The following is a 12,133-nucleotide window of genomic DNA, read 5'->3' on the forward strand; positions in this document are numbered from 1 at the left end:
TTCAAGGATATTATTTCATGCAAAGTAAAAAATATACAAAATAGCAAATACTCCCCTCATATCAATATATAATCTCTTTTTCCCTCATAACTTTTCCTTCTCTAGATTTTAAAAAGCATAGGCTGAAAAAGAAAGAAAGAAAAAGAAAAAGAGAAAGAAAAGGAAGGAGGGTGAAAGGAAGGAAGGAAGGAAGGAAGGAAGGAAGGAAGGAAGGAAGGAAGGAAAAAAAAGAAAGGGAAAAAGAAAGGAAGAAAGAAAAGAAAGGAATAAAAAAGAAAGCCAGGGGGCCAATAAGCAAAAGTTAAAATACTTTTATAGAATCCCCAAGTTGGGTTTATGGAGTTTTACGCCCCTATTTAATTTGAGCTTTGATAGTTATTTCCTCAGAAGTGTCATCTCACATCATCATAATATGATAAACATCTTGCAAGGTTACTATTTTGTCTATTTTCATTGAATTAATTTTCTTTAACCAAATTGTACTTTTGAGTGTGAGGAGGAAGGAGAGGAATAGGTGTAGTGTGATACAACTTTTAAGAAAGAAATTACCTTATACCATTGAATTTTAGACAGATTACTGTCATCTTTAAAAATATCCAAATTGGGACATACAAGGAAGCCACCAGGTCCTGGAAGCAATTTCTGTTTATATTCAGAGAGCTCATCATAACATGTTCCAGGATGCTTCTTCAAAATTTCTATCTTGAATTTCTGTTTACGGCAATGGGTAGAATTTCTACAATGAAAATAAAATGATTGGATTGTACCCTGTTACAAGTCTTGTTCTCTTTTCCTCAGTTTATTATGGGTTATGTATCACCAGGCCTACCAGTAAATTTAAACTAACAGGGTCCATGCCCCAAACATGAGAGTGAAGGAGTCCTGTGCTTTGGGTTCCCGCTCCTAAGATATAAGCACAAAAAACTTGGGAAGCTTCATGTTTTCTGGGAATATCTGAAAATAGTCTTGTGAATAGCTAGTGGGGGAGGCGGGGAGGGGCGAGACTCAGTCTTTAACAATCAGTGGATTAGAATTCCCTCAGAATTGTGATGCTAGAAATTCCATGGGTTACTGTCATAGACCATACATTGTCAATGCCCAATAGCAGGCATTATTGCATAGCAAGCATTTATTAATACTGATTTTTTTGTGTGCATAAAAGGAGAATTTTCAGTAATGTTACCACAAAGTTCACTTCAAATCTTTATAAACTTCCTTTACAACAATAACATAAAGAAACCTAGATTATGAGGCTTATTCTTTTTTTATATTTTTATTTTATTTTATTTAATAATAACTTTATATTGACAGAATCCATGCCAGGGTAATTTTTTTACAATTATCCCTTGCACTCGTTTCTGTTCCGATTTTTCCCCTCCCTCCCTTCACCCCTTCCCCTAGATAGCAAGCAGTCCTATATATGTTAGATGTGTTGCATTATATCCTAGATACAATATATGTTTGCAGAACCAAACAGGCTTATTCTTTAGGCCACTTAACAGTCTACTTATGTTAGTTACTGTAAGGGCCAAATACTCTAGAACTACTGTGATGAACAGCAAGCTCATTTTCAAAAGTAACTAATACTATATTCTCTTCAAACTCCACACAATCATCTTCTAAAAAATAAAAAAAAATACAGTTATAGATTATTTCCTTTAAGTATTTCCTTCCTTCCAATATTTTATTAATCCATCTCCTTTTAAGAGCTCACATTCTACAATTCCCCTTTCCCAGTTTTTTATGTCATGGTATCAAAATCCCCTGTTTAAAGGTGTACATATAGTGCACAAAGACACAATGAAATCAAGTAATTTCAATTTCATGAGTAATTTTAATCTCACTTTTAATCAATGTAGAGAGGGACATGCTAAAAAACTACTTAAAAATAATTTAGGATCAAAGTTATGTTCACTGCTAACTATCATTCTATATTATATGATTATTTAAAATGTGATTTTGTGTTTATAGCAGCTTTTTTGTAGTGACAAGGAACTGGAAATTGAGTAGATGTTGAGGATGTCTGAATCAGTTATGATATATGAAGGTAATGAAATATTAATGTTCTATAAAAAACAATGAACAGGATTATTTCAGAAAAGCCTGGAAAGATCTGCTAATGTTAATCTGCTAATCAGTTAATGCTGATTGAAATGAGCAGAACCAAGAAAACACTGTACATAGTAGCAAGAAAATTATATGACTGTCAACTGTGATACACTTGACTCTTCTCAACAATGAGATAATTCAAGGCAATTTGAATTGACTTGGAATGGAAAATGTCAATCACCTCCAGAAAGAGAACTATGGATATTGAATGTGGATTGAAGTAGAGTATTTTTACTTTTTGTTTTTTTCTTTCTTGAAGTTTTGGGGTTTTTTTTTCCCTTTTTGGTCTGATTTTTCTTGCACAACATGACAAATGTGGAAATACATTTAACAGGGTTATACTTTGATACTTGATCACCTATATCAGATTGCTTGCTGTCTTGGGATTAGGGGAGGTAAGGAAAGAGAGAGAAAAATTTAGAACACAAAATCTTACAAAAAAATCAATGCTGAAAACTATCTTTACATGTATTTCAAAAAAATAAAATACCATCAAAAAAATTAAAATGTGGTTTTTAGGTTTTGTGCCACTTACTTTGAGAAGGTCACCAAAAGTATGAACATCATTATCAGTAAAAGCCAAAACCCTAGACTTATTTTTAAAAGGGGGGAATACTTTCATGAGAACATATTCATGAAAATGTATATGAAAATCCTATCAAATGTCCTAATCATCAGTTGTAGAGTATTATAATTCAGATCTTATTAACTGATATGTGGATTTGCTTGTCTGTCTTGATATAGCTTTAGCTGTGTTAATACATATTAATGAAATGACAAAAGTAGGAATATACATATAAATGTGTTTCAGATATGCTGCTGATCTAGACAGAATTTGCTTAGTTTGTGGTTGGAGATAATCAAAAGTTAACCAATTATACATTGATATCCAGGCTTTCAAAATGATCCTAGAATTTATTTAGTGAGATATTTCAAAAAAAAAAGTGAGTAAGAGTTTTAAATACTTTAAAGAAAGCATATCTTTAATATAATATAATTTATATAATTATTTTATCATAATTATGATACAATATATTGTATACAATATATACAATATATTATATGATACAATATATTATGGAAATTTAACTTGGCATCATTTACATTTACTTTTACAAAGTATACTTTTATACTTAATATATACTTATATAAAAGTATACTTTTAACTAATTTTAAGTTTAATTTATACCAGAGCATAATGATACATGGTAGCTAAGTGACACAGAGGAAAGAGTGCTAGGCTTAAGGTCAGGAAGACTCATTTTTTAGAGTTCAAATCTTGTTTCATCCAGTTATTAGCCATATGATCCTGGGTAAGTCATTTAACACCATTTGCCTCAGTTTCTCATCTATAAAATGAATCACAGAAGGAGATTGCATACCACTCCAGTATCTTTGCCAAGAAAACCCTAAATGGGGTCACAAAGAGTTGTATACAGCTGACACAATTGAACAATAAAATGATATATCAATATAGCTTCCGTGTATCCATGAATTTTATAATAGTTTTTAATTAAATTGTTTATATAGCTAGAAATCCTACAAAAAATATTTGATTAGGGTCCCAAACATGCTAACGCCTACTATATGTATCACCCATATTGTTAACTTCATTTAGTTTCTGGGGGAAGAAACATAAAACACACAAAAACACAAAACAGAAAAACAAACTTCTTACCTTTCAACACGATAATAATATCCTGAGTCCTCTGTCGCAGCTGGAACAAACCAAAGTTTCTCTCTGTACTGGTGAACCCTAGAGTTCTGATCCATAGAGATGACTGTCTTACCATCACTTCCATACCAACTTATGTTACTGTAAGGGCCAAATACTCTAGAATTACTGTGACGAACAGCAAGCTCATCTTCAAAAGTAACTAATATTATATTCTCTTCAAACTCCACACAATCATCTTCTAAAAAAAAAAAATCCAGTTATAGATTATTTCCTTCAAAGCTTACTATATAAAAGGAAGAACAGAACAGCAGAAGAACAGTATGGGAATCATGGACATTTGGGTCTGATTTTTACCCAGGCACTAAATAGTGCGAAACTAATTGAGCCATGTAGTCCTCAAATTCCTCATCTATAAAATTAAGGGATTAGATTTAATGAACTCTAAGGGATCTTCTGGTCTAACTACCTTTCTATTAACCTACAATATTTATATTAATCTATTTACTAATTTTAAAAGGGAGGGAAGGATAGCTTGATGGCATAGTAGATAGAGCACTGCCCCTAACGTAAGAGGAGGTGAGTTCAAATCCAGTCACAGATACTTACTAGCTGTGTGATCCTGGGCCAGTCATTTAACCCCAATTGCCTTTTAAACAAAACAAAACAAAACAAAAATAACAACCCATAATTGCCTGAGAACTCCTTGCAATTATCAACCAAATAGGTTCCTTAGGACATAGAAGAGCACTAGGTAATCATGTAATCCAATCTCTTCATTTTGTAGATGAGGAAATTGAAATTCAGAATGAAAAAGAAGTCATATACACTCATATTATTCATCTTCCAGTTAAGGTCTGAGTAAAGTCACCGCTCAACTCCCTTCACTCTCAGGTTGAAATGGCTCTTCTCCAATAAAGATAAAGCTCATCTATCTAGTGAACTTGCAGTTTATACAGAGATGAAATTTTAAAGAATCAAAATTATCCTTGAAAAAAGTCCTTAAATCAATGTTGGAAAAATTACCCATGCATATGCTTTGTAAATAAAAAACCAAATTTAATTAATTAGCTAATTAATTAAAAAAAAAAAAACATCCTTAGGAGTCAATTAGGTGGTATAGTGTAGAGAGCACCAGCCCTGAAGTTAGGAGGACCTGAGTTCAAGTTGGACCTCAGACACTACCTATATGATCCTGGTCAAGTTCCTTAATCTCATTGCTTCACTCACACTCACTCCCCAAAAAAGAAAAGGAAAAAAAAACCTTTAAATCACTGGTAAAGGATAGTAATAGGATGGGGATTAAAACTATGATTTGATTGTTATAAGGAGCTTCTAGGAAGAAAATACTTGCTTTCAATGTAGGTCAGTACCTTCTCTGAAAACAATCTTGAGTAAGGCTTCTCACTTAGGGATTCTTAAGCTCCTTTAAGGTTTCAAAGGATGGTACAAATTATTTATGCTAAATATTCTTTCATGGTAGCTTAAGCAGTAAATGATTGCAGAATTTTATAAGGAGCATATTACTTTTTATTATTGAAAGAGGTTTGAAGAACAAAATCTGTTGGGAAACACTATCTATTTGCCTAGAGAAGGGGTACTAAACCAAAGTAGAAATGGATCCCTACATAATGACTTAGAAAACTGTATTATATTTTAATTTATTTTGTTTACTATTTCCCAATTACATTTTAATCTAGCTGTTGCCCACTGGGGAATTTTGTGGTTCTTGAATGTGATACTTCTCACCTAAAGTTCCCAGGGATCAAGTGATTCATTCAAGGTCACATGGCTAGTGAATGCCAGAAACATGACTTCATCCAGGTCTTCCTGGCTCCAAAACTAGCATTATCTCTATTATATAACACTGCTACTCAAATTATAACACTATCTTTAAACAACTCTAGGCAGAAATTGCAATTTCAGCATATTTGTCAAGAAAACCCAAATAAAGCCATGAAAAGTCAGACATGACTGACACCCGTAAACAATAACAGCAAAGGTAGTAAAGGGTTAGGATTTCTTTAAAAAAAAAAGTTGTCTTGCACATATTTAACATATAGTGGATTACTTGCCATCTAGTGGAGAGGGTGGGGGGAAGAGAGGGAAAAAATTTGGAACACAAGGTTTTATATGGATGAATTTAGAAAATTATCTATTCATATGTTTTGAAAATAAAAAGCATTAATAAAAAAATTAGTCTATATTAGAGATCAGGTGGATCTATGGTTGTCATGTAGAGGGGGAAAGAGGAGTGAATGTAAATTTTATTTTTCACTATACCCAGCTAAGTTTTTATCCAGGACAGATAGATCACAACCAGGGTTTCTACTCAAATAGGAAAAAAAAAATAGGCAAAGACAAAAGCAGAAAAAGTGGTAATTAGAATAAAAATACTCTTGAAAGGACTTCTGACATAAGTAGGATTATATTATAATAGAGGTTCTTAATCTTGTTTGCATTTTTTACATTCTTTTGGCAGTTAATATTTTAAAGATATAATAAAATAATATTTTTTCAAAAGTCAACCATGTTGAAACATGGCTATCAGTATTAAAAACAAAATAAAACAAGCAAATTTACAGATCTCATGTTAATAAGATCTATAAGATAACTATTTTTCCATGATTAAAATAGCAACAAGAATGTATATAGCACTTTAAAGTTTGCAAAACATTTCATGTTAATGCATTTGATCCTCACAACAACCTTGCTATTATTATCTTCTTTTTACAGATTTACAAACCAAGACTATATGATTTACCCAGAGCCACACAACTAGATGTTTGAGGCTAAGGTCTTCCTGCTCTTCAGGCCCACATTCTTATCTAATGCACCATCTGCCATGGGGGCAAGGCAGGACATAAGGAGGTCAAAGAAAGCTCAAACAGAACCTTTCTACTGGTAGGGAGTAAAGGGCCACTAGGTAATATAATGGATAGGCCTGTGAAGTCAGTAACACTTAGTTGAATCTGGCCTCAGATGCTCACTAGGTGTGTGACTCTAAGCAAGTTACCTGTTTGCCTCAGGTTTCTCATCTGTAAAATGAGCTGGAGAAGGAAATGGCAAACCACTTTCCTATCTTTGCCAAGAAAATCCCAAACAGGATAACAAAGAGTCACATACAACTCAATGACAATAGGTTCCCTTTTATTCTTCCTATCAGCCTTAACAAAACAAACCCAATCTAGGTATGATGAAGAGAAAGATTCAGTTTCATATTCAAGGATTACACTGTGACAGCTATGAAGGAGCCAAAAGGTTTATAACACCTCTTCCAGCTCTTAGATTTATGGTCCTATGCTCTAAATAGCAATAGAATGAGGAAAGCAAATTCAGGGACAACTTGGAAAGGATATAAGGTTGAATCATCTACACTAATTAAATTCTTTTTTTCTCTTTTTTTTTTTCTGGTGATTTTAATAGTAAAGTTGCAAATACAACTCCATTGTAATGATTTCTTTTTTTTCTTTCCTTCCTTCTTTCTTTCTTTCTTTCTTTCTTTCTTTCTTTCTTTCTTTCTTTCTTTCTTTCTTTCTTTCTTTCTTTCTTTCTTTCTTTCTTTTTTGCTGAGGCATTTGGGGTTGTCACTTGTCCAGGGTCACATAGCTAAGAAGTGTTAAGTGTCTGAGACCAGATTTGAACTCAGGTCCTCCTGACTTCAGGGCTGGTGCTCTATCCACTGTGTTACGTAGCTGCCCCATAATTTTTTTTAATCTACATAGATTTTAAAAAGTCTACGTAGATTTTTAAATAAATCTACGTATCATAATCATACTTTTGTTTAAAAACAATAAAGCAGTTTCATCAACCAATAATTATTTACATTCCTAACTTAAGCAGAAATATATCTTTTTAAAATTTGACATGATTTTTTATTATAAAACACATATGTAACTTCTTTGATGATACATACTGAAAAAATTTTATTTAACTTACCAGCTTCAAATGAAGAACTAAGTAGAACTATGAAGCAAGCATACCAAAATAGAGTCATCTTATTTTCCTATTTAAAAAAAAATAAGAAAACATAACTGCTTCTGCAAATTTTCTTTAAAAAACAAGTCTCCATTCATTATTCATTCCTTGATTCATGTCAGTGCTGAGCAAAATCCAGAAATATTTGAGGACGTGATACTAAGATCCTTTGGAGCTCTCAATCTTATGATAAATTCAAGAGATAATTAGGACAGATGGAAACAGAGATGGGACTTTCTACTTATGAGACTACTGAAAAGATTTTGGGGCTGGTCCCAATACAGATCAAAATGGTGCTAGAAATTTGGGTTAGAGTTTATTTATATATTATTTATAGCTATAAATACTGACTCAAGTGTCTGACAATAACTGTCTCAATCTTTTAACCATGATGAAATCTCCATTATTTTAGATTTGTGATCACTTGACCAGAAATTGTTTTTTGGAGGTTTTGTTAATTGTTTATGGAATCTAAGCAAGTAGTTTATGAAATTAAGTAATTTCATACTTAAGAAGGCAAACTGTTTAAGTATTTCAATTTATCTGCTAATCACTTATATGCTATGCTTACCTATACATTGGAGTAAATCACCAAACTTGTCAACACAGTATAAGTCTACTTCAAGACTTTGATTATACTAAGAAGTAATAAATTTTACTTAATAAATCTGCAATTCATATATTTTCTAATTAGATTAGCCTTCAAACCAATTACATCAAATTAATATTTCTACTTAACTTTCCCACTGTTTGGTACTCAGATGATTAAACAAAGTAGCATTAGTATAGAATTAACTGGCTTGCTGTCTTTTAGAATACATTCTTGCTCTCTAATCTTATATTAAAGAAAAAATATTTATTCATGTTTTCATTCTAATTATTGTTTACCCTATGAATGTCCATATTATATTTTTTTCTAAAATGTTATGAAATAAGATAACTGGTTTATATTCTTTCTAAGAACTATTTGTTTAACTACAAGACACAAATTTTCTCCCTAAGGAGTGAAAAGGCAAAGCAAAATAATGTACCAAACTGAGTTTTTTATACAGTAGGTTTATCAAAATTAACCCAAAAGAAGAATAAAATCTCACTTTGTTGATCAAGTGAGACAGAAAGACAATGAGTCAAGAAACTTAGTACTCATTACATTCACAAGATTCCAGATTTGGGTCTGGAATCTAGGTTGTATCAGACTACAATGGATCCCTCAGGAAACTCTAGAGTGTTATGGACACTTCCCTTTAGCTGTGACCACAGGGAATTCAAAGAAGCTCCCATGATTAAGGGGTTTACTTCTGAAACTCTAAAAGCAAGGTTGTCCATTAGATAGATAGGACATGATGATTGAAATAGTTTCCACATCTGAGAAATGAAGGGTTTGGATTACATAGCTTATAAACTCTCTTCTAGTTCCTCAATCTATAATCATATGAAATAATAGTAGTAAAAATGCTGAAGGGAATGCAGAATCAGTAGAGTCTTCTGAGTTCAAGGTCCATAATAGATGGAAATTTCAAAGACAAGTTATCCTTCTCCTTCCTAAGATCATTATCAATGGAGCAGATTGACTGTTCTAATATTGACCAACATATCAAAGCTGCAGTCAGAACAAGACTGTTTCAGAATGGTAAAAATACTAAGATCTAACATCAAGTGTTCTGGAATATAGCTTGTCCCACTTCTTGACAGCAAGAAAGAAGCAACAATGTACCCTCCCCCAGATGTCAACTATTTATTTCAGAAAGAGCTTTCTATTACCTAGTAATTCACTTGTTCCTGTGCTACATAGTACAATTTATTAGGCTCTGGTCATCATTATTAAGGGTTCTGTTTGTCTGAAAGAAAAACAATATATACATGTAAATTTATTCCATACATCAACATACAAATCAAGAAACCCAGAACTTTTGTTGTTAATGCTTTTTCATTATCCCAGAATGCCTTCAATTAATTCAAGAAGTTTATTGAAAATTTTCAAATTCTCACCACAAAATTTATAATGATTTTAGTTGGGCAGAATGATTATGGCTACAAATCATAAATCCTAAAACATTGGTAATGGTTGTTTTAATAAGCAAAGCTCACATATACACTAACATAAATTTACAAAACTACAGATTTAGGAGCAATATATATAAAGAGGATAGATATAAAAGACCAGAAAGAAAAAAAAACACAACAACAACTTTAAGAGAGATTAGGAGAGCCAAGGACAAAACCTGGAGATACACAGATTGACAAACCAGTTAAGAAAACAAAGAGCAGGTAAAAGAGGAAGTATGAAGATAAACAGGAAAGTTTGTTTTTAAAACTAAGGAAGAAGAGAATTTCCAACAGGGGAGAATGGTCAACAATATCAAAAAGCAAAAAGAAATCATCAATAAGACCTGAATCACTAGTGACCTTTAAGAAAACAGTTTTAGTAGAGTAGGGGGAGGGAGGGAAAAAGGGAAAATCCCTTTTCCATAGCACAAGGTTAAGAAGGGAGTGGGTGGTAAGAAATAAAGAAAATAATTTTAGTAGAGTAGGGGGAGGGAGGGAAAAAGAAAATCTCTTTTCCATAGCACAAGGGAGTGAGTGGTAAGAAATGAAGACATTTAGTCTTCAGCCTATTCTAGAAATTTGGCAATAAAAAAGAGTTGAGAGGTAGGGCCAGAATGCATATCATATACATATGCATATACATGACTGGAACAAGGTTATAGTAGAATTATAGAGAAATTGAGGCAAACATCAGGGCCAGAATAATATCAGATCAGTGTGAAAAGAGAACTGGAGATTAAATCTGGTTAAGGATTAGATAAGAAAGGAGTAGATCCTTAAAAGGGAAATGAAATTAGGATTGAGAAGACTTTATTTCAAAGTTTTTAGGAACAGCAACACCCAATTTCACTCAATATGGCAGTCATATGTCCGAGATTTCCCAGGGCAGTCCCAATCTCAGGAAAATAATCTATAATGTACTTAACAAGCCTATATATATATATCTTTCTCAGATCATATCTCCTCATTTTTAGTTTAGAAAATACAGCTGTCTTAATTAATTGAAACAGAGCCCAAAATCCAAAATTTAAATGGTTTTCAAAAGGCAATACAATATGTTTTAGAAAAACTTCCACTAAAAGTAATGGAAATAAATGCCTTTGTCCTTAAAAACAAGCTATCTGTAACAAGATTCATCTCCCTAAACAATGACAAGTAGATGAAGCATTGTTACATTGGGGTCAGGAAACAATTAGAATTATATAGGACTACCAGTAGTGCTCAAAAGTGAGGAAAACACCTGTCAGGGCTAGAATACAGAATAAGTATTCTTATAAAGAATAAGGAACTGTTCCATTACTAGAAAGTGAGAAAGGATTGGATTGAAAAAGATAACTATGCTTTTTGGGTTGACCTGGATCACTCTAAGGGTCACTTCAAACTCTCCACCCCACCCATTTTATATGTGATAAAAGTGAGGCCTGAGGATGTTATCTGACTTGCCCAAGGACACGGGGGTAGGGTCAAGGGTGGCCTTAGAACCTAAATCCTCTAATGTTTTACCCAGAACCAGACTTCCTGTATTATTGTATATTAACATAAAAATTATAGGTTAATTAGACCAGAATTAAAAACTATGAAAAAAGGAAATCATACAACTCAAAAAAATAGGTTGTTAATAATAAGTGGAAGAAACTAGGTGATATATGTCCAGACTTGATTCATACTTCCAAAACCTAAAGGAGAAAAATCTGAAAAAAAATTTTTTAAAAGTTTTGTTCAGGTTCAGTTAGTGAACTAAGCTGAGCATACAAAAAAGAGGCTAGCTATGCAAAGCTTCAACTATATACCACCTCATTCCTGGCACATGCATGAAAAATCAATTGTTGATTGTTGAGTTATTTGGGGTTTTTGTTTGTTTTGTTTTGTTTTGTTTTCCACTAAACTTGATTTTCCCCAGTGTTCTCCTAAGTTTTTTATCAAGAGATAGGAATAATTCAAATTATAATTCATAAATTTCTCCTGATTTAGTACCATCCCATTGAGATTCTAGTCTCCCAAAATCATCATGATCCAGAGAATCACTTCCTCATATGTAGATTAGAGTCCATTTACTAAAGCAGAATAAAATGAACAAAGTACAAAGTTAGTCTAGAGTAACCCAGCTGTTGGGCAGTCTGAAATCTCAACTTCCATATCTAATCTTTTGTATTTGGTTTTCTCAGGGATATCCAAAGATTTTATTGGTAAGGGATTGTAATTCCTCCCCCTCTCAACCATACACACACACACACACACACACACACACACACACACACACACACATTTTGGTCTCAAAGGTTAAAAGTCTGAGGATAGTACCTAATTCTACCCATTCTACCCTAC

The 12,133-nt window shown here is 32.7% G+C and overlaps 1 protein-coding gene across 6 annotated transcripts in view; it reads right to left on the reverse strand.

Moving 5' to 3' along the window:
- The window catches only part of LOC127553548 (interleukin-1 receptor type 1-like), a 73,456-nt gene that overhangs the window by 15,075 nt on the left and 46,248 nt on the right, over positions 1-12,133 (reverse strand). For 5 of the 6 annotated variants that reach the window (XM_051984333.1, XM_051984336.1, XM_051984332.1 and 2 more), the window contains exons 2-5: positions 9,524-9,600; positions 7,724-7,790; positions 3,788-4,025; positions 550-736 (exon numbers count right to left, since the gene is read on the reverse strand). In XM_051984333.1, the coding sequence (XP_051840293.1) occupies positions 550-736; positions 3,788-4,025; positions 7,724-7,781 (483 nt within the window). In that variant the 5' untranslated portion in view covers positions 7,782-7,790; positions 9,524-9,600. Of the gene's footprint in view, positions 1-549; positions 737-3,787; positions 4,026-7,723; positions 9,425-9,523; positions 9,601-12,133 lie in introns of those variants that run through there. The other variant, XM_051984335.1, reaches the window with a different exon arrangement.

The sequence above is a fragment of the Antechinus flavipes genome, chromosome 3, assembly GCF_016432865.1.
Source record: "Antechinus flavipes isolate AdamAnt ecotype Samford, QLD, Australia chromosome 3, AdamAnt_v2, whole genome shotgun sequence".
NCBI lineage: Eukaryota > Metazoa > Chordata > Mammalia > Dasyuromorphia > Dasyuridae > Antechinus > Antechinus flavipes.